Source organism: Sorghum bicolor, chromosome 1 (assembly GCF_000003195.3).
Source record: "Sorghum bicolor cultivar BTx623 chromosome 1, Sorghum_bicolor_NCBIv3, whole genome shotgun sequence".
Lineage (NCBI taxonomy): Eukaryota > Viridiplantae > Streptophyta > Magnoliopsida > Poales > Poaceae > Sorghum > Sorghum bicolor.
This window is the reverse complement of record NC_012870.2, coordinates 8,179,380-8,201,615: the sequence shown is the minus strand read 5'-3', so window position 1 is coordinate 8,201,615 and position 22,236 is coordinate 8,179,380. Positions and strand designations below refer to the sequence as shown.

Here is a 22,236-nt window from a genome sequence, read left to right as displayed (position 1 = left end):
TCCTCATCACATCGAATTTTACGGCACATGCATAGAGCATTAAATATACATGAAAACAAAAACTATTTGCACAGTTCATCTGTAAACCGCGAGATAAATCTTTTGAGCCTAGTTACTCTATAATTGGACAATGTTTGTCAAATAAAAACGAAAGTGCTACAGTGCCGTTTTTCACCAGTTTTTGCCAACTGGAACAAGGCCATGAGCTAGGGCCTTGTTTAGTTCACTCCAAATCCAAAAAGTTTTCAAGATTTCTTGTCACATCGAATCTTTCGGCACATGTATGAAGCATTAAATATAGACGAAAATAAAAACTAATTACACAGTTTGACTGTAAATCGCGAGACGAATCTTTTGACCTTAATTAGTCTATGATTGGATAATATTTACCACAAACAAACGAAATTGCTACAGTAAAGTTTTCGGAACTAAACAAGGCCTAGGAACTAGGGGCAGCCGACTTGATGACTGGAGTGAGAATTCATGGTGGCTCAGCAGTGTCCCTTTCTTTTGCCCAGGTGGGCAAGGCAAAGAAAGATTCGTCTCCACCCGCGAATGCAGTAGTCACAAATCACTCACACACCATATTTGTGATTACCATCTGAGCATGTACATGGATGCCTGATTAATTCAGAGCTGAGACTACTGTAAAATTTACTTATTTGCGCTGCAATGATTTTCAACGAGGCTGGTGAAAATAGCAGCAAGAATTGTCAATGATGGCTTGTGCAATGAAGACGTGTGGAGCATTGCATTGCATTGTACAGTGTTTATGCATGCAACGAGATCGCTGTATGTGTTTGTGCCATGATGGCTGTGTGACTGAACTTGCCATCGAACGAAGACGATTCCCGGACTGTCCGAGAGGACATCTGCTGGCCTGCTCCGTATCAAATGCTTACGGTACAGTTTCTTCAAGAGAAAAAAGACAGGCGAGCAATGATGCACGTACCTCCAAGGATGAAAAAGTGCTCTGTCCTACTGAGTACTCGTACCTTGCTACCACCGTACTACCACGGTGGCAAAATACTGCAGGTGATGTGTAAAAATTAGATCCTGACTCACGGTGGTTACTACTATACTTGGCGGCTTGTTGCTACTCGCTAGTACACAGATGAACCTCGTCATGCACATCAATAGTCGACTAACATTGGACATTTCTGCATGCATACAGCATGAGACATCGTATAAAGAACACTTAATTAAACATCAGATTTAGATGGAGGGAGCCCTACTCAAGAACTGAAATGTTGCTCTAAATAATTACACCACAGCACAGCTCTAAACAATTACCACGAAGCAGTAATAAGAAGAACGTAACCGAGTGATCACCAAAGCCAAAGTGCCGAAACTGAACTACAAGCAAGCATCTTTCCCTAGCTATATGCCTAGTTGCCTACCACTACCAAAACCTAGGTACTCAGTGAATAATAGTAATAGTGACGAGAAGGTTTGTCAAACAATTAACCATCTTGGCCATGGATAGAGATCATCCAGCAACACAAAACGCATAGCTAGACCATGGGCTCATCACTCATCAGCGTGCTATCAGCAGCTGGCGGGGATGAGCAGATCACGGATCCAGGGCTCGCCGGTCCGCGCACCGGCACCTCCAGTTGAGAGGCTTGTAGTCGGTGTAGCTCTCCTCGTCGACGCTGCCCAACAACAGCCCGTCGCGGCCGCGGCGCCGGGGCTCGTCGGCGTCGCCCTCGCCCGCGCGGCTGTCGACCCGCGGCGCCACCGGCACCTGCACCGCCTCGCACCGCCCGCACGGCGCGCACTTGCCGTCGCACCGCGGCGGCCTTGACCCGATCAGCGACTCCGCCGCCCCCTCGCCGACCTGCATTATTCCACATTTGCCCAACAGCACAAACACAATTGGTTGGTTGGGTTGAGAGACAGTGAGAGAGTACAGCAGCATGAACGCGTCCAGGGAAGAGAAGAGAGGATGTTACTGACCTTTGGTGGATGCGGATCCTTGAGCCGGTAATGCAGCGCTCTAGTACCTGCAATCAAGAAAGCGGCGCACTCGCATAAAACGTCTACCGAATCGAAGGCAAAATGAGAGAGAGATGATGGGGGATAGGGGTGGGACTAGGTTTTAGGCATTTTTACCGTCGGCAGAGCGCAGGCCGTGGGAGGAAGAGGAAGAGGGTAGCAGGAGGAGGAGCAGCAGCAGGGATGTGGAGTAGTAGAGCTGGAGTTCCATGAGAGCTCGAGCTTGAGTGCTTGACTGAACGTCGCCTAGCTAGCCACTGAAATGAGGCGGTCGGCAACAGTAGGTAGGGTGCCCGGCTTATATCGATCAGAGGGATGGGCACTCGCTACAGTACCAACATGCTCTCACTGTTCACATGGGCAGGGGTTCCTTGTGCCTGTGCCTCTACCTGTGGTGTTCTACTCCACACGAGAGAGAGAGAGAGAGAGAAGAGGGGGCAGCCGGGCAGGAGGTGATGTACAGCAGTGTACCACCACGGATCAGGTCATTGAATGCTCTGAGGCCATAAAGACTTCCGCCGGCCATTGCTTCCGGCGCTGTTCGGCAGCACGCAGCAGCGAGCACAAAAGGTGAAGGAGAAAGCGAGAGGGAGAGAGAAGCAGGACTGGTGTTGGTGCAGAGCAGACGAGAGATGGCATTGCAAAAACGACACGAGCCTTGCACGATCAGGGGGCACGGATTGCTGTGGTCCTTCCTCCTTCGATGAAGCGAAGCGCCGCTCCATGAAACGCAATTTTCGGCGCACGCTGAGCAGCGTGAAGCAGCCAAGCAAGCAGGGGAGATGCAATGCAAGTTGCAAGCGAGAGCGATCGAAGCCGGAGCAGCTGCCAAAAGAGGGGCCACGGGTCGTGTCCTGTGCAGATTCCCCCCCTGCCGAAAGCGATCACAGAGAGGCCCAAGAATACAGCTGAATGGAACTAGTACTAGTAGGAGAGTAGAGTAGTAGTGTAGCCATAATCCTGGTACTCATCCCTACTCGGATAGCCAGTCGCCCAACATCAAGGCCTTGTTTAGTTTCAATTTTTTTTGCAAAATAGGGATAGTACCACTTTCGTTTGTATTTAACAAATATTATTCAAACATGTACTAACTAGACTCAAAAGATTCGTCTCGTCAATTTCGACTAAACTGTACAATTAGTTTTTATTTTTGTCTATATTTAATACTTCATGCATGCGTTTAAAGATTTGATGTGACGGGAAATCTAAAAAATTTTACAAAATTTTCTGGGAACTAAACAAGGCCCAAAGTTTTTTCTTCGGTTTTACGTACACCCTCTGTCTAAATGTTTTAGAATTTCAAAGATCTTGTTTAATCATCCGGCTTATTTAAAATTTTTACATAAATATTATATCTTTTATTAAGACCTATTTTATCATTAGAGATACTTTACTAGTGATTTATTTATTTTATAATTTATATAAAATTTTTGAATAAGACGAACGGTTAAACACGATTTCTAAAATAAAAAACGTCACTTTTTTGGACGGAAAGAGTACACTTTTGGATCCTGCATCAATATTGTTGTCTTTCGATGTATAAACAGTCAGACAAATTAAAGGTAGTCAAAGAACAACAGTGCAGTGCTAGTGTGCTACACTGGGGAATGGGATCGCAGCGTGCAACAGATAGATAATAAGGGGTTCAGGTCAAGCAGGAGGGAAACCTGCTACACGGCACTAGCAGAGCAGCAGCGTATTACGCGACAGGAAGTCAATAGTCGTAATTCCCGCCATGCATGGGTCCTCTGCTCGAGAGCCGATGGCATTCCATAGCTGACACCTTCGTTATGCATGGATGGATTCCACATCACGGATTGTGTGGTCCAGATTCCAGAACCTCTGGAAGGAGCAACTGGGCCGGCAGCTTCATTTGCCACGGCCCGTGGCTAGCAGGAGGCGCGCAGTTTTTCCAGGGGAAATCTCCAAATTCCAAAAGGAGTGAAAAATAAATAAGGCCTTGTTTAGTTTGGGAAAAATTTTGGATTTCGCCACTGTAGCACTTTCGTTTGTTTGTGGCAAATATTATCCAATCATAGATTAACTAGGATCAAAAGATTCGTCTCGTGATTTACAGGTAAACTGCGTAATTAGTTTTTGTTTTCGTCTATATTTAATGCTTCATGCATGTACCGCAAGATTCGATGTGATGGAGAATCTTGAAAAATTTTGGAAACTAAACAAGGCCTAAGTTATTACTAGTACTAGAAAAAAGATACAGAAAGGACCTTTCAAAGTCACAAACGTGTGTTAACTAAAGGAAAAACCGGCATAAACTTCAACAGTGGCGTGCCAGACGGAGACCAGTAATCACATCATTGAACCTCAAAGCAATATACTTTGAACTGTCAACTGGTACTACTACTACTATTATATAATGGATTTAGCAATAGCAACAAGGGATTTGTGTTATAAGTTGGCATAAGCCAAAGGGATCGTTGTTCGGAGAAGTAAATACGCAGCGAATTTCATTGCATTTGGACAACAGATTTTGGTCTAGTACATCATCAGTACATGTACAACTGAGATTCTGAAGCCTGAAAGGAAGAGAAAAGAACCTAGACGGCCCAAAATTTGCAGGAAGGGTAGAGACCCGATACCCCTTTACACTTTACAGTGGGTTCTACTGCTTCCAGTATAACTCTAATCCTGTCTTCAGAACAAGAATATTTCTCACATGTTCCTCTTTGGCCGAGAATTTGATCCACAAAGAGAAGAACCTGGCACCATTCTTAGTACACTCATCTTAATAAATAAAATGATCGATCATGTGGAAGATCACGTCAGCTCCATCAGAGTTCAAGAAATAGGTCTTGACCTGCAACACAAAAGGAAGAAATGGAAAGAATGGATCGATGCTCAGAAGGCAACTAACTTATATTTCTGCTCAACAAAATAGTATTTCTAACTCATGAACTGATTGCCAGGGGGGTTAATCACATACCTGAATAGTGCTATGAGCAAAAATCCTTTGTCTACTTTTCTTGAAGCTAACATCTACCCTTTCCCATGAAAGTCTATTCAGACCTTTGAGCATCACCTCTGAAGTTAAAAGATAATCCGGTTAAGAACGAAAGAATCTCAAAAATCATAAAAGACACAGAACAACTAATTTAGCAGACACAAAAGAAGAACAAATTTATAGCTATGGATCAACGGCTCAACTTAAAAAAAAAATATTATGAATGAACATGAAATTCTTCATTCCAGCTAAAATAAGAGAACTCTGCACCATACCTTCCATTTCAGTAGTTGTTTTTGCCTGATAGATCATTGCATCCGAAAAATCAACATCCTCAACCTTTGGTCCTTCCACATATACAATGTGTGGATATCTATCGTTCTTTAGAAAACTTTGGGGCTGATGCACAGGAACTTTCAGGTTCAGGAGCCCAGGTTAAATACCAAAATGAGTTTATAGTGGATATATTACCTTAGGAAGCTCATGTTGACGACGAATTGAAGATGTCCTCCAGCCAACAATAACTAATTTATTAGTCAAGGACAAAGTTTTGGTAGTTGATAATTCAATAGTGAAACCAAAAGGCTTATATATTGTGAAAACTGGAAGCATTTAAAACAAGGATACAGTCATTGCAAACATTGGAGTATGCAACACGCCGCTTAAAAGAGCGGAGAGCTGACCTGCAGGATAAGCAATGTGCATGTTGCAACATCAACACTAACTTCCACTTTTGTGAAACAAGTAGAATTATTTTTTATTGCATACATGAAATGGAGACCACCATAGTCAGTAACCATCTGTAGAAGAAGTGGTGGTTTCTGATCTTCAATATCTTTCAGGAAGAGATGTTTTCCACTTTTTCCAGCAATCCAAGACAAACGATATGCCATCTTTTCTAATTTGTTGGAACCACGAAGAAGTGGTATCTGCAAGTGCAGATCAGAAATAGAATCAGTCAAATATGTGGTTTTTTCATGGCTACAACAGATGCAGCCATGTGATCTGGTAGTGTTATACACTTATACTCTTTGATTCGTTACCATAAGGGTTATCTTAGATTTTCTTTTGAAAGCACAGAGAATAAACGGCATTATCTTTACTAGCACATTGATATAAAAGACCATGGAAGAACTTTAGCATTTGGGACTGTAGAAGTACAAATGAAGACTTGTACTATGTGACATGTATGAAGAAGTAACACCGCGTACTAGTATGAATATGAGGAAACAAGTACATGCATTTAGTACAACACAGCAATTGTGTCCTGAGTCAAATAAAAGAAAACAAGGACATCTTATGCATCTAACTGGTTACCTTTCTTTATAAAACTGAGTTTATAATTAGTCCCCACCCCCATTCATAAAATATGACTAATAATACTATACAAAATCCTACAAATTCAACATGGATTATCACACATCTATACTGCAATAGGTAGGGTACCTGAGAAAATAATTGAACATCAAATTCCAAAATTAAACGTGGTTGAAATTTTTAACCTAACCTGTTTGTGTGATCTTGTACCGAGGTGTGGTGTTGCAAAAGTGATGAAGTTAATAGGATCCAAACCAGCAATTTTCCCTCCAATGCTCTGCTGGTTACTAGAATAGTCATCAGCATGGTTCTCACGCTTTTCATGAGAATCTTTTTCTGTCTCATTCTCGTATAATAATGCAATAGCATATCTTGCAATTAGTCCACCCAACGAATGCGCAACAAAGGAAATCTTGCAAAGCTCTGGTCTACTGTCAACAACAGAAGCCACCTTCATAAGAAAAGCAAGAGTTAATTCAAAGAAACATATGCAAAAAGCAATAGGTGCTGCTGCTGATATTCAAGAAAGGAGTTCATAGCGAAAGAAAAGGGGAGAATAAGGTAAATTATAGAATGTTTATTCTTGATTAGCTTTGCAAGATAATACTCTTTCAATGTTAGTTCATCGGCACTTACCTCCTCTGCCAATCTTCTTCCCATCACATCAACTCCATCAAAGGTTCGAGCTGCTGAGTTGCAATCACTGCCTGTGCCACCCAAAAAAATTGCCATTATATAGCCAAGCTAAGCAGAACAAAAACGGATAGAACGGTGCTTGTTCGGATGTTAGATAAGTTTTTGGGATTAAAGGTAGAGTTTTTTCCATTGCTGTTTAACTCACAGTGAACAACCACATCTTCAGGGTGTTTCGTGATGAAGTGTTTTGCCGCAAAACGCCAATTTTCTGCACTGCATAGTTCAAGGGACACATCTTAGAAAAAGGTGGAAATCGGTGTCGCCCAGCAATGATATCTAAAAATCACTAAAGTTAACTTGTTCAGTTAGAATTATCATAAGGTGAAGTGGATATTTTAGTCCACTACAAGATTCATTCACCATTGCAAATTGCATGCATAATCCTACCGCTTGAAGGCATTGCGTATGACCGCAATGATTATCACTAGCACTCTGGTAGGCTGTTTGGATGCCCTGAGGGACATGTGCCAACATTACCGCATAGGCATCAGACTGTCACTCAACTCAAGGATGACATATAACAGCGTTTAGTGTTTTTTTTAAAGAGTTGCGTTTAGTGTTTTTACTTGAATAAAAGAAACTCAACAATATTGTACATGGATCACAATCCTAGAATGAGCATTTTAGGCTATAGCTGCTGTGTTCATGTTACCTAGGCCCTGTTTGGATTCTCTAGTCTAAAGCTTAGTGGCTAAAGTTGTTTGGAGCCTCAAGAGCTACTTAACAGTAATGCCTCATGTACTAATGGATTCAGGATTACTGCCCACCAGTTATAGTCCCACGATCATCGTGCCATGCCTGCGGATGCAGATGTTCACTACTGCTACAACTGAAGCTTTGAGTAAAGCCAAAGCAGAGTTTCAGAATGGGAGTGCAACCATCCGCACAAGACTCTACTGACAGCTACTATTTCTGACAGTTTCAAAGGCAGTTCTCTACGGTTTACTACATTCACGAGGACACCAGTCATCGGCATAGGAAACAAAGAACGGTAAATTTAACCTGGCACTAGTCTGTAACCAGAACACTATCGTAAAATCTATAATTTTGGCTGAGAACTCAACGCTACAGCAGCTAACCTGGTTTGTTGAATTGATTGACGAGCAGAGCTTCAGCTCGTGAACAAGGGAAAGTAAGAGAATAGATATCACAAAACAGAATAAAGGAAGAAAGCGAGGAAAGGCAGAAAGATCACCTTCCGACGATCCCATTGACCGTGACAACCAGATGCGTGGGCTTGGGCTTGCTCTCCCCCTCGCCGGCGCCGTGAGCCGACGGGTCCTCGTCGGCGGCGGACACCGTGAAGCATCCCGGCCGCGGGAGGCACGCCGCCCACAGCCGCCGCCGCCGCCTCCTCTGCTTCTTCTCGTCCCCGCCCTCCCCGCTCGCCATTTCCCCCTCCCTCTGACTCTCTGAGGGCTCTGACTCGGCCGCGGGCAGTTGGTGCCTCGGATCTTTCTTTTATAGGCTCGTGCTGGGATTCTGGAAGCCGTCCAGATCAAAGACCAGGGACTTGCGCAGCAGGTGTTTGTATTCAGCGCTGCGGACCTGCCTGCTGCCGGCGGTCGCGACTCGCGAGAGCGAGCTTGGCTGCCGATGCAGGCGTGGCGCGGAGAATTCAATTCAACCGACGCTTCTGCTCTCTGCAGCTCTTCCACTGCGGCGCTGCCGTCGCGGCCCCAGGCTCCCGGTCCCGGAGGCGGGAGGCCCGGACGGAGATTGTTCGTTCGTTTGCCTGCGGCAGCTGCCCATGTGGGTTTTTTGCGCTGTGTTCTGCAGAGGTCACTTGAGCCCTGCGACGCTTTCCCTTGTGCTTTCCTTTTCCTCCGCAGTTAGTGACGCATCGTCATCATCGACTCATTACACCTGATGTGTCATTACACATGACTAAAAACTGATAAGTTTAAACGAATAGGCGTGATATGGTTTGTGTTCTTTTGCTAGGCATGTGGCTGGCGAACGTTTTTTTGTTATGTATGCTTGGCGGCTAGGCGCCCTGGATCCATGTGAGTCATCCGCTTGCCGGCTTTTCCGTACCTGCTGCATTTGCACGCACGACACTTCCAATTCAAATGCATCGTCACCTGCCAGTATTAATTCCAATTCCAAGGCAGACCATGCGCCACGCAACGTTTAACACCTGGGGGTTGGTTGCCAGTGCCACACACAGACACACTACACAGTGATCCACCAGGCGTTCGTGTCCTTCTTGGCGACCCATTTCAGTCCTCTGAAATCATTGGCCGATATCACTACCGTCAGAATCAAGGAGCCTGTCCACCGGTGTTCGGGTGTTGGTTGGTAATGGTAAAAGCTACCTAGATCGCGACGTCCATAAGGATTACAGGCACTAGGTTAGTCAGAACAATCGCCGTTCCACATCCAAATGTAGAAGGGCATGTTCCAGAACAGAGGGCGACGTTGAAAAAGTCTGACCGATTATTAGGCTACGGGACGCTAATCCCTCTCTTTCTCTCTTCTAGAGAAGAGACTATCTTTGTTCTCTAGAAGCCGGCAGCAAATTTCGACATATTGCAGTTGCAGCTCCACTAAACCCGACGCATGCATCCACCTAGAGCGATCTCGAGCTTTCTCAAAGGAAATTGACAGAGTAATAGACGACAAGGTGACACCTGGCTACTGTACATGTAAGCAGGAACCAAAACTAGCCTCATCTTTTTTTTCACCCTTCTGTGACGTGAAACGCAAGTGAAGCGCCTGCCTGACTTTGTAAACGCTGACCAGGGTTTGGTGTTAGTGGTCGGTGATCTTGACGGCGACGGGATCGCTGCAGTAGGGGCAGTTCCCGAACAGGACATCGAACGACCTGCCATTACGAGGAAGACAGACATCAGGCTCGTGACAAAATAATCAGAGAATCGACACAGCAACAGAGCATCACTATGAGGATTTTGGAGGCCTTGTTTAGTTCGCAAAAATTTTCAAGATTTTCCGTCACATCGAATCTTTAGTCGCATGCATAGAGCATTAAATAAAGATAAAAATAAAAACTAATTACACAGTTTAACTGAAATTTGTGAGATACATCTTTTGAGCCTAGTTACTTCGTGATTGGACAATGTTTGTCAAATAAAAATGAAAGTGCTACAGTAGCCCAAAACCCAAAATTTTGTGAACTAAACAAGGCTTAACTTCGGTTGGTTCAGACGTACTGCCTGGTCGAGGTGATGGAGCGCAGCCAGTCCCTCAGGCACACGGAGTGGAAGGCGCGGCTGCAGCTGGGGTTCTCGCACGTGTAGTCCGTCACACACCCGCTGTGAGCACCGAGTTCGTCATCTGGAGGATCAGAGAAGAAAGAACTGTGGTCAAGATTCAGGAACCATGATGTGAGTAAAAGGGGTGTGGGTAGTACAGGCACATGGTAAATTCGCTCACCAACTGGCAGATGCTTCGCATAGCATATCCCACAATCAGCTTGCTCGTCGTCTTTGACGTTACAACTAACCAGAGGGGGTGCAGGCAGTGCAAAGTCCAATACAGCTGTCAAATTCTCATGGAACTTTTTCTTTGCATCCCTAGTGATAGAGAAAAGATCATATGTTTTAATCACAATTTTTTACATGCCCGTTAATGTAACTCTAGAGAAATTTCAGTTATTTGATCTACTACTGGTATGAACCAGTAACCGTAGATCTACAGGAAAGAAGATACAGGTGCAATAGAGTTTAGCACATATTACATAGGCAAGTTCAGTAAATATATTTTAATGAAAAAAAGTACAATAGCATATCTATATCAGTATATAAGAAAACGTGTACAATGTAATGCATAAAATATGTGAGTATACCATTTTTTACGATTCTTTCTCCAATTTATTATCAGCTGATCAAGTTTGTCATCTGTGCCCAAGAAGCGACACCTGGAAGAAATAGTGATGCATGGGATCAACCATGGTTGACTTTAAATACAGTCCTGAAATCTGACCTTACTCTGGTAAGGAGTTGGGTTTGCGTGCATCAACATGCAACAAAATGTAGCAATCATCACCTGGTGATTTCAGGCACAAATAGCAATTTAAGCAAACATAAATAAGGGGAGCACAACTATTACTTCCAGACGAATAAGAGATTACCTAAAGATATACGACGATGAGACATAGCATAGGACGGCTTTGTTGGATCAACAATCCAAAGGACCTTATCAATCTCGTCCATCGTAGACCAGAACTCTTGCAATATCTTCAGGTGCTGATTGTGCGAACCCAATAACATAGCATGACACAACATAACAATTCATGAGTAGGACAACCCTGATTCAAGCAATAAAAAAGCTCACCTACCGCTTGAAATTGGCAAAGAACATCTTTCAGTCTTGAGCTTTTTGACCATTGTATTTTTGGGAGATATGGTATGTCCTGTTAATGAGATAAGTTCAATTATACAGCATGGCTATGGTTCTGAAATTTCATGCAACTGCAAAATATAATAATTAATAAAAACAGCCTAATTTATGGAATATTTAGAGACTAACTGCAGATATTGAAGGAGGACATTCAGGATAGCCCATGGGCAGTGTGATCTCCAGTAAATGAATCCGTCCTGCTTCATCCCTGGCAGATACATAAGCCATAATTTCAGACAATAGAATAAAATTACAAAGACGCTGCTACACTTGTGATTGTTGCTCATATGCATTACAATGTTCAGGCCAGTCTATTTTTTTTAGCATAATTGGCAGGTGCTCTCCCTTTTCATTTAGTTGAGAGCAAACGTACAGCACGGTTTTGCTACATAGACGAAAGAAAAAGAGATATAGAAGAATAAGAAGAAAAGAAAACAACAACTGTATTTACTTTTTTGAAAGAAAACAACAATTGTATTTACATCTGCCCAAATGGCTACCCACTCCTCAGACTACACTGACTCCTCTGAAACAACCATTTAGAACAACTATCAAACTGACAAACTTCAGTATAATACATGCGCTAGCCTTGCTCAATGGCAGTAGCTTTTTCTCCAAACAATCGTACAATATAAATATAAATAAAGAGGTTCATGCTGAATTGCCGATTGGCAGCACATGAGAGGAATCCTTACACAACGCGGAAGGTGAGACAAGACACTCCATCGTCCCCTGTGGCGCTCACCACCTGCTCCCACCCGATCTCTTCGATCTGCACGCGCAAACGTCCAAATAGAAAATGAACGATGTCACCAACCCACACATGGGGAAAAAAAGAAACTTCCCTGGCGGCATCAGTCGGCGCAGGCATTTCGTCGAGCGGGTGGCGTACCTGCGCGAACACGGAGCTGTAGAACGCGGGCGGCCGACGGGGAGGTGGCCCCGCTTCCACCTGAGCATCTTGCCGAGTATCCGCTTCAGCCTCCTCGCCCGCCCGCGCTTGCGGCCTCGCTGGCGCGCGCGAGAGCGGAGCCGGCAACTCCATTCCTAACCGGCGACAACCGACAAGGATGGAAGTGCCGTTGTTCCACTCCAATGCGATACTGACGGAGTAAATTGCGTGAGGTCCATCAGCTAGGTGCGGACGATAAAAGGCCCAGATTTCCCTGGGCTGAGAACACTCCGAGCCAAACGGCCCAGATCAGTCACGGTGAGCGTACATGCGCGGCCCAGTCCACCAGACAGCAGACCGCCGCCGCCCAGAAACGGAACCCCAAGGCACGCCGCCCCTCTCCGCCGCTATGGAGTCACGGAGAGGCGACACTTCTTCCCCTCCTGGCCGGCCGGCCGGCCGAGGCCGGACTGCGGCAGCGCTCCCGATCGCGTAACTCGTAAGTAAAGCCCCCCTTCCTGCACAACCCAGCCTCGTCTCGTCTCCTTGTCGAGTAGATTCTGCTGGTGGCGTGGCGTGGTGCAGTGGATTTTTTTTAGAGAGAGTAAAGTATATTGGCACTTTGACAGTGGATTTGTTGGGTTGTCTCACCTAGTCCCCTGACCTATTTATCTACGTATTCACTCGAGTCGTCCAGACGTCTCTGATAGTGTTGATCTGTTTAATTTCATCTATATAGCGTCCATGTTACTGAATTTTCACAATTAATCGTTCATATCATCATTGATCACACGTCAAAATAAAACTCACTAGTGACCCATAGATGGCTGGTGGGAATGCAGTCAAAAAACCTACATTCCAAAAACAATAAAGTGCACCAACTTTCCCTATATTTGTTTGTTGATTGTTTTTAGGCAAGTTTTTTTACACCGAATTGTAAAATGGATTTCATTATTGTGTTTCTCCTGCCGAGATCCCCTGGGTCGTTTCCGAGCGAGCATTCTTTGGTTCAAGCCTGTCGAAACTGGTCAGGACGATTCATGAAAACTGATTAGGGCCTTGTTTAGTTTCGAAAAGTGAAAACTTTTCGATACTGTAGCACTTTCGTTTGTTTGTGATAAATATTATCCAATCAGATTTGATGTGACAGAAAATCTTGAAAACTTTTTGGTTTTCAGGATGAACTAAACGAGGCCTAGATCGGTTTTCGCAAAGGTGTTGCAAGGAGGACCCCTGCAGCTTGCACGTGGACGTGCTCGTGTCGTAGCATGTTTTAGCGTCAACCGTAATGGCATCTAGGTTCCATTTTGACTTATATACCTTGATCCTTGTCTTGAAACTATTGATTTACATATTTTGATCTCTAAACTTGTTAAGTTTTTTTTATCTGCATTCCTACCAGCTATCTATGGGAAATCAAACAGACCATTGTATAGTCAGGATCAAACGCGTTGTAGATTCAATTCAAAGTTAAGGACATCACTAGGACAACACGATGATAACGCCACAGAGTTTAGCTATTTTCCTGTTTCCTGTGTAAATAATTTTTTTCATAGATTCATGTGACTTTTTTGCGTTCGAAAGGATCAGATACTGAACTAGAATATCTTCGTAGTCAAATGCTATTCTATGCTCTAAAAAGTGGTAAAAAGCCATATAACAAAGCCAACTGAGACTAGAACTAGAATATCTTGGAAATAAAATGTGCATACAGAAATGAGGAAACCTGAGCAGTATCCTTAGATTTGGCAGAAACTAGCTAGATCATGCAAATTATTCAAACATGTAGTAATCAGCGATCCATCTGTCTGGTTACGCATACAACCACACAAAAGCAGAGCACACCACCACATTGTGGAGCAGCACCTAAAGCATAGTTCATGCACGGAAGCATAGGCGCATAGATAGAGTAGCAATGGTAACAAAATAGTTAAGCATGGCCTCCTTACAGCTCATGCATGCGGCACACATCATTAGATAGCTAGCCCTGTCGACACTTAGAACCATTAGTCCTTTAGCTAGGTCGTGGTGCGAAATGGAAGCGATGCTGGCGGCTAGCCAAGCCGGTAGAGCCCGCCATCGTTGATGAAATGGCCGTCCATGAAGAAAGTGTTGGTGTGGTACCCGTCCATCATCAGGTGGTGCATTTCCTCAGACGGCTTCCAGTGCCGCTTCCTCTGGTTGATGAACCAGTTGTTGATCTGCTTCAGATCAAGCCCGGTAGACTCAGCCAGTGCCACCTTCTGAGTCTCCTGCTCACCCATGTGAAGAGTTAATACATATCCAATAGGGAAAGGCAGGCTATGTCGTATACAAAACATCCAACAAAATGAAGATATATAAAAAAAGTTTATTGTGAACTCCTGACTTGATGCTTGTTTCACTTAGAACCCTGAACTTGAAAATAGCATATTAGGGTCTTGACTTATACAAGTGCTGAAGTACCAACACATACTTCAGAGCACTATAATTTTCTGTTCAGCCATGTAGTTCCCAAGTGAAACCAATGGAAACTCTTTAATCTGTATCTGGGAGAAGGCTTACCTTTCAGATAAATTTAGTTGCTTAAAATTAATGGTATTTAGCAAGACCACCGTAGAAGTTTCAGAATTACCTGAAATAAGGTTAATAATACCAATAATCGCCTGCCACCCCCTGATCAATAGTAGACTCTGGCATACTTTGACTCACTTATTATATGCTAATATGCAAATTCGGGAACAGACAACCATGGAACATCAAAGACCCATATCTAGCTTAGATTTGCCAAATTTGTTTTATGCATGCTTCCCCTTGAATTACCATGTGCAATCAGCACTAACATTGGATTTTTGCTGGCTATAAAAGCTCATGAAGACTTTGCATCAAAATCATGTGATGCCAACAATTTTAAAAATGGAAGAATAAAAAGAAGACGTACTGAGGGGTAAGGCCATTTGTAGTGCAGATCCCACCAGCTAAGGAGCTGCTGGCGAGCCTCCTTAGGGAGCTTCCCTTTCTTCTTCTTCTTTGACAGTTCTTGCTTGAGCGAGCTTAGATAGCCACTGTATTTCTTCAGGAGATGGTGCTTTAGCTCTTGGTCTACACCATGGACATCAACTTCAGGGAGCTCTGTCTCTCCTCCGCTACCTTCTTGATCCTCCTCAGAAGAGCCTTCAAGCATAACAGATGGAAGTGTTAGCTACAACAAAAGAAGTGATCAAGCAGCATTCATAGCCAGATTAGAAAACATTTGGCTGGCAAAGCACCAAGTACTGAACTTATTTACTAAGATTCTAAATACATGTCCCATACAAGCAAAGCAATAAACAGTACTTTTCATGTGCAACAGTTAAACAAGTGAACTTATGTTAAGGGATCTATTGGGCCTAGGCTGGCGCCATAGCCCATTAGTGTTAGGATTAATTAGAGATAAGAGTTGTTTGCTTAGGGGTCAAGTAATCCTTGCTTGTAAGTTAACTAAACCTCTCTATATAAGGAGAGTAGATGTATCAATCTAATCAAGCAAACATTAAGAAGGAAAATCCTTCCCTCTTGCCTAGCCGTGGGCAAAGGCCCCGTGTCTGGCCCTCTCGTGCCCTCACAACCCTAGCCATGAACAGTACCTGCGGGTACGCTAGTGCGGCAGCCGCTGGAGCTCCCCTCAACTCTCTTCTCTCAATCCCAACAGCCACATAACAACTTAACTATGATTTTATGAATGTGAAGTGTGATAATCTAAAAGTTAAGTAGCACAGCAATCTGCTTCTATACAAAACAAATATCATCCAACTCCCACGTGACAACAGCCTTGGGAATTTACATTGGGCTATTGTCCATCAATCAGTCTAACATCTCCAGTATACCCATTGAAGTACAGATATCACGGACATGTGCATTTGCACTATTTTAGTGAATGAATATAAAAAGTATGGATGTTTCTGCGCATATTACTTTATTTGCATGATATTTTGATCATTTTTATATTGTGGGTAAAATATTATATTGCATCTGTATGTGCACACCATGTTCTTTTCTCAACAGTCAGCACTGCATTTGTTTTTCTATATTAGCATCTTAATATTTAACTTATGCTTTTGACAACAGGCATAAATGACCCATGTACAGTTGTTTTGCCAATTATCTATAAACATCTTGATGGCAACAAATTTGGAAGCAATATAGAAATAAGCAAAGGAACACAGGTTTAAGACTTGAATAAAATGTTTGCCTATCTAAGAGCACCCTATCATATATGGGAAAATGAAGTATGTTCTCCAATATTAAGTTATATTTTTATCTGTTCTAACAAAACAACTCTGCTCGTGTTGTTTCAACACATCCGGTGCCTAGCCCAGGAGCACAGGTAAAGGAGGGCTGTGATAAGCTTGGCAAGCTAGTGCAAAACCCTGCTGCGCATACTAAAATCAAACACTTAGTTATCTTTAGATAAGATCAATAACTAGAAAATAACAACACACATTCGAGACCAAGAGCCAGGATGTCAACATTCTTTTAGTTTCATTTCATACAGCACAGCGGTTGGACCTTGTGCTGCTACTCAGTCCTGTGCATACCTACCATGACCATGGGTCAACCACAGTTTGTCATTTGTGAGCATGATACTATGCAGGTCTATTTAGCCTGGAATGTTGAGAAAATATCTGATATGTTTGGAAAAAAAAGGGTAACAGGACCTTCTTTAACTGTATAAATATCTTCTTATCGCTCCATGAAACCAACATTCGTATATATTTTTGCATAAAGGAAATAAATATTTTATGTTTGTGCATTCTGATGAAGCAACAGTGAAAATATCATTTTATTTTGAAAATGATTTTTGAGCATGTGACACGACATGAGTATCTGTTCGTTATGCTGTTAATTGGAACAGATTAAAGCAGTGTGAGGTCACAACAGATATGGTAATAGTAAATGACCATAATAATTTAATGATCCATTAAAAATTATGCGAAATGTGTGTGGTTATCTTTGAAATGAAGAAAGAACCATTTGCTCACTAAAACAACATTAGACAATGGACATAGTAACCCATGAAAATATGAAATTGTTTTGGGATACCACAGGGATAAGACATTTTACTTTGTGGAAATATTTGGTGGACTTGTTGAAAATGTGGAAAACCAAAATAAAAAAGAAGAGTGTCACAGCTTGTACTCCCGTCACAAATTAATTGTCGTTTTTGGTTTCCGTGCCATAAGTTTGACTCGATTTGTAAAAAATACGTGCAATATTTGTCCTCCAATAAATTTGTTAAAAACTAGACTCAAAGATCTTTCCAATGATACTAATTATATACCATAAACAATAATATTTTTTAATGTATATTTAGTCAAAGTTGTTTATAGGGAAGAGTGAGTACATGTTACAGCAGTATCTAAAAAACTTCTGGAAAAGATTTCATGGTACACTTAAGAAATAGTATTGCCGAAGGAACCCTTAGGAGCTGTTCCATAGTCATTCCAGATGTTTTTCAAATATTTTCTTAGTGTTTCATTTCAATACATTTAACGCCCTTGATCTCCTAGTGTTTCATTTCAATACAGCTGGTTTTTAAGGTAAATAAAGTTATATATTTTAAAAAAGCTGGTATGTTTAAATTTATCAATTGTTTCTGGATAATATTGTCAAACACTTCCACTGTTATGGAAAATGAAAAAAATATAAGTTATGTGATAAACAACTCTGATCACATCATTTTTTGTGATACTGAACATTACGATAGATATAATAGAATCCATGAAAATGATAAAACCAACAGCAGAAGTGACGAGAATCAGAATCCGACGATCAATCTCAAAGAAAATAAAAATGAATGCACCTGACTCCAGTAACCAAGAATATAAACATGCACGAGATGCAGATCAAATAAAAGAGTTCACGCAGATGGACGTGCCAGATTGTTCCTTTCCTCCAGTCGGGCGTTGTCTTTTCCACTGGTGTCTCAGTGCAAAACCCATCGGTTCTTTTTCATCGTTTTGTTTTATGTTGTTTGCTTCTGGTATCTTTTTTGGTCTTACCTCGAGACAAATGGAAACTCGTGATATCTGTGTCCCTGCTTTTGCATGACCTTGAAAGAGTAGATGCAACCAAGAATCTTGGGGTACATGGGCAACATCAGTCAGAAAATGCAGTGTTGTTTTGCGATTAGTTCAATAGTTCGTCTGTGGCCCTCATAAACAAAAGGGATTGTATTATGTTTAAGAAAAGAATCTATGTGGTCTACAAATAGTTTCTTTCAAAAATAAAAAAGTCTGCCGAGAAGGTCAAAGAACAGTTGGAGCTGAGAAGAAATCTGAGTTGACAGCTGAAAAATGTATCGCAGAACTTGGACTGCCGGCATCCAATGTTCCTTGACCGTCATTATTTATGAGAGAGAATGCACGGGGAGAAAGTCTGTGACAAAATACAGGGACAAAGAAGTACTAGTTGTTGCATATAATATAAGGCCTAGCAGATCACACATCCATTGCAAGAGAGATCTCACATCAAATAATGGGGGACGTTCAGCGTTGATGTACTAGCCTAACTGTTTCTATGGTTCTCGAGGCACACAGACCATTTTGTCCACTGCATGGACCGGTTCAGAACACAAAAAACTGAGCCGCATATGAAGCTCCATTCAATTTTTGCAGCGTTCTTGGCTTACTGGCCATTTTTGCAGCATTCTACGACATCATCAGATGGCAGCTTCTTCGCTAACATGCTCCAATAATGATGAAGTGATTGTGTGTGTTGCTGTCAACTACTACTAGCCAAGTAGCCAGTGCTCCAGAACCGAAGTGAAAAAACTCTGGGCTCGGAAGTTAACTGTGGTAGCACGAGTTGTTACTATAGCCTCGTGATAGGTCATTAGAAAGGCCCCTAGGATCGTCTCGATCCACCTGATGTGTTCATTTAAAATTAGCAAAGAGACTACTGGGCATGCAGAACAAGCACATCTGGGAAGACAACAACACAACACACTATAGATTCTAGGACAACAGGTAACTACATCTCTTGAGGTGGAGAAAGATGACAAGAATGTTCTGGCCAGGCTACAAGCTTGCGTGACAGATGGGGGATGACTCCCCATCTCTTTCTATCTACCGGCCCAGTACTCTCACTCCTCCCATATTCACAGGCGGAGTACGTCTGTGTAGTACTCGTGTTTCACTGACATACGCCAGTGAGACTCCTCGGCCATGAACTGTTGCTTGCACAATGCCTGTACAGCACAGCACGCTGTACTGTTGCCCTTCCCCAAACCCTAGAACAAGGAAAGGGCTCCGTAATTCCCTGGGGTTCCCATCATGGGAAAAGATGGCTGCCTGAACCAGGAACTACTCTCTGGACACATGCACATATTCCATTGGAAATGGAATCAATCAATGGAGGACGACGAACAAGGCATCCCTGCCAACAGCCAAAGTAGTAGTAGTAGTAGTACCAGTAAAACACAGGTGATTTCATCCTAATCTCTATGCAGTATTACAGCAGAACGCAAGGAAGGAATGGGCCGTATGGTGTCGTGCTAGATTGAGCTGCACCTGCACTGCTGCACATGTGTGAGGACTATTCCTTTCCAGCAGAAGCAAAGATCGATGGAAGCCGGAGCGAAGAATCTCACAGATGCATGGCCAGGAAAAGCAAGCATGGATAAGATTCTTTGGGAAACCCGGATTAGGAAAACATGAAGCACAGACAAGACATTCATCTGCGCTGCGCAGGTAGCTATACTCAAAACATGCATGCATAACAAGATGCTCTTAAAAAGGGAACCATATAGATGCCAAATTGCTGAGAAACCACATCAATTTTTTCTTCTCTTTTTTAGATGCAAAAAATCAACAACATATGCTCAACCAAGAAAGAGGATAGCAAGATGAACAAGAGGGCATGATAGATGGGCAGCCAAGAAGACATGAAGATCTCGTGACGGCAAGATGAACAAGAGGGCATGATGGACAACCAAGAGAACATGAAGATCTCAACAAGAGGGCATCACCCTTCCCAAAAAAAAATCAACAAGAGGTCATCACTGCATGAGGAGGCAACCGATCCAAGAAATCATCTAATATAAGAGGAGCATGAGCCGCAGCAATTTCAGTACCAGAGGAAAGGATATTGCGCAGCGATCTTCCAGAGATGGAAAGCGAGTTGAGCTGCGACTCCACCCTTCGCATGAACTCCATCGCCTCCTGCAGCGGCCTCGTCAGCTCCTCCTTGAACTTCACCAGCATCTCGTGGTACGCCTCCTACACGCAAATTAAAACCGAGTTGAAAACAACGACAAATAATGCCACCGTGCGTGAATAAACCTCGAGAGCAAAACACAGAAAAGATGTCTTCTTTTGCAGAAAGGGGATCATTGACGGTTAGCTGATAGCTCTCACCATGAACTGGTCCAGCTCCGGCTCCGTCGCTGCGCCCAGGCCGCTGAGCGCCGTGCGCTGCCGCGCCTCCAGCTCCTGCGCCATCGCCGTCAGCCTCGCCGACACATCCGGTGGTGCCCCCACCTGCAAGCACCCACACGGCCGCCGTTTGAGAAAGTTCTGAACACCGGATGCACATGTCTACATGAGCAGCATGCATAAACTATAGTATGCTATGTAAAAGCAAGCAGAAAGTATATGCATATGCGTGCGCCGTTCTTGACATCATCAGATGTGGCGAAACTTCTCTAGCAGAACCGGAAGCAGCAGCGCTAGTAGTGCGCTACTGTTAGACTGCTACTAGTACAGGTCTTTGCTTGCCTTCTTGCACTCGAGGTAGGCGGCGAGGAGCGAGTAGTAGTGTGGGTGCGAGATGATCTTGGCCTTGATGGCCTCGAGGTCGCCTGCGTAGGGAGACGACGACGAGGGCTCGCCCTTCGCCTTGACGTTGACGCACGCGTCGAGGAGGCTGCCGCCGTTGGCAAGCTGCAGCACCGGGTTGCCGCTAGCGCCGCTGTTCCCAGTGGCCGCCACCGTGTTCAGGGTGAGCGGCAGGCCTGCGGTCGGCGGTTGCTGCGGCGGCGGCGCAACGACGGCGCTGAGGGAGGATGCCCATGGGTGGTGGTGATGGTGGTGCTGGCCGTGGCCGTGGCCGTGGCTGTGGCTGCTTGCGCCAACTCCAAAGTGGTGGGTGATCTCCTCCATGGGAGTGGGCGGATCTCCAGTGAAGTAGTGGTGCAGCGATCGAGCTCTCCGCCCACTGTCCCCGCGAGCTCCTGCGCAAGCGCAAAAGGGGGCGCCTGGAGGTGAGATGAAGTTCTTGGGGCGAGGGAAAGAGGAAAAGGGTTTGGGGGAAGGAGAGGGAAAGGAGGAGGAGGATGCCTCGAAGTATGCCTTCTCTCTCTATGCTATCATTAGAGAGAAGGGAGAGCGCGCGGCACAGTAGGGAAAAGGCTGGGCGACGCCAATGCGCCTTTGGAGAGAGACAGTGCAGTAGTGTGGAGTGGTGTTTGTGGGTTTCTTTTTCAGGTCAAATCAAAGGGCTTGTGGTGGATTTGCAGGGAGTTTCTATTTTCTAGTCACATTACTCTAAAATAATTCTCATTTTTTAAGGCCTTGTTTAGTTCATCCAAAAAAACAAAAAAAAATTAAGATTTTTCGTCACATCAAATCTTATTGCACATGCATAAAATATTAAATATAGTAAAAAACAAAAACTAATTACACAGTTTGTCTGTAAATCACGAGATGAATCTTTTGAGCCTAATAAATCTATAATTGGACAACATTTGCCACAAACAAACGAAAGTGCTATAGTGGCCGTAAATTTTTTCATTTCACCAACTAAACAAGGCCTAAGTCAAACAATTTCAATTTTTTTAAATCAAAAGACATGAGGTGCCTTTGTAGAGTTGAGCTTATCTGCCGAATCTAACAACATTGTTTGTCTCTAATAATAAATTAGTGAACAGTATATTCAGCTAGGACTTTTTACACAAAAAAACAAACTCATGCAATAGGTATCACATATAAGTTATTTAGTTATACCTAAAATTAAAAAAAAAATTCAAGATTCCTCGTCACATCAAATCTTG

At 43.5% G+C, this 22,236-nt stretch overlaps 3 protein-coding genes across 3 annotated transcripts; all 3 read right to left on the bottom strand.

The window, feature by feature from the left end:
• Window positions 1,189-2,364, bottom strand: LOC8059970 (EPIDERMAL PATTERNING FACTOR-like protein 2). The gene is made up of 3 exons (XM_002463909.2): window positions 2,116-2,364; window positions 1,960-2,006; window positions 1,189-1,840 (listed from the first exon to the last, which is right to left on the bottom strand). The coding sequence occupies exons 1-3, from the start codon at window positions 2,207-2,209 to the stop codon at window positions 1,574-1,576; spliced, it is 408 nt and encodes a 135-aa protein (XP_002463954.1). The 5' UTR covers window positions 2,210-2,364; the 3' UTR covers window positions 1,189-1,573.
• Window positions 4,444-12,479, bottom strand: LOC8059969. The gene is made up of 20 exons (XM_021461201.1): window positions 12,228-12,479; window positions 12,031-12,107; window positions 11,465-11,543; window positions 11,274-11,348; window positions 11,067-11,181; window positions 10,924-10,981; window positions 10,782-10,853; window positions 10,370-10,509; window positions 10,147-10,270; window positions 9,731-9,800; window positions 8,169-8,431; window positions 7,119-7,186; window positions 6,914-6,984; window positions 6,468-6,728; window positions 5,729-5,889; window positions 5,588-5,643; window positions 5,432-5,484; window positions 5,236-5,359; window positions 4,943-5,040; window positions 4,444-4,816 (listed from the first exon to the last, which is right to left on the bottom strand). The coding sequence occupies exons 1-20, from the start codon at window positions 12,378-12,380 to the stop codon at window positions 4,745-4,747; spliced, it is 2,190 nt and encodes a 729-aa protein (XP_021316876.1). The 5' UTR covers window positions 12,381-12,479; the 3' UTR covers window positions 4,444-4,744.
• LOC8060542 (homeotic protein knotted-1) lies at window positions 13,945-21,602 on the bottom strand. The gene is made up of 5 exons (XM_002463907.2): window positions 20,963-21,602; window positions 20,603-20,725; window positions 20,320-20,464; window positions 15,148-15,380; window positions 13,945-14,479 (listed from the first exon to the last, which is right to left on the bottom strand). Exons 1-5 carry the CDS (start codon window positions 21,344-21,346, stop codon window positions 14,282-14,284), a joined length of 1,083 nt encoding a protein of 360 aa, XP_002463952.1. The 5' UTR covers window positions 21,347-21,602; the 3' UTR covers window positions 13,945-14,281.

Bases quoted from the DNA above. Each gene is read 5' to 3' on its own strand.
- LOC8059970 (XM_002463909.2), bottom strand. From the start codon at position 2,209: ATGGAACTCCAGCTCTACTACTCCACATCCCTGCTGCTGCTCCTCCTC. The intron at 2,007-2,115 runs GTAAAAATGCCT...TCTTGATTGCAG, and splicing joins CGGCCTGCGCTCTGCCGACG to GTACTAGAGCGCTGCATTAC. The intron at 1,841-1,959 runs GTCAGTAACATC...GGAATAATGCAG, and splicing joins AGGATCCGCATCCACCAAAG to GTCGGCGAGGGGGCGGCGGA.
- LOC8059969 (XM_021461201.1), bottom strand. From the start codon at position 12,380: ATGGAGTTGCCGGCTCCGCTCTCGCGCGCGCCAGCGAGGCCGCAAGCG. The intron at 5,890-6,467 runs GTTAGGTTAAAA...CTGCACTTGCAG, and splicing joins GTACAAGATCACACAAACAG to ATACCACTTCTTCGTGGTTC. The intron at 5,485-5,587 runs GTATCCTTGTTT...CTAATAAATTAG, and splicing joins CTCCAATGTTTGCAATGACT to TTATTGTTGGCTGGAGGACA.
- LOC8060542 (XM_002463907.2), bottom strand. From the start codon at position 21,346: ATGGAGGAGATCACCCACCACTTTGGAGTTGGCGCAAGCAGCCACAGC. The intron at 20,726-20,962 runs GCAAGCAAAGAC...GGGTGCTTGCAG, and splicing joins CCTACCTCGAGTGCAAGAAG to GTGGGGGCACCACCGGATGT. The intron at 14,480-15,147 runs GTACGTCTTCTT...ATGGGTGAGCAG, and splicing joins ACAAATGGCCTTACCCCTCA to GAGACTCAGAAGGTGGCACT.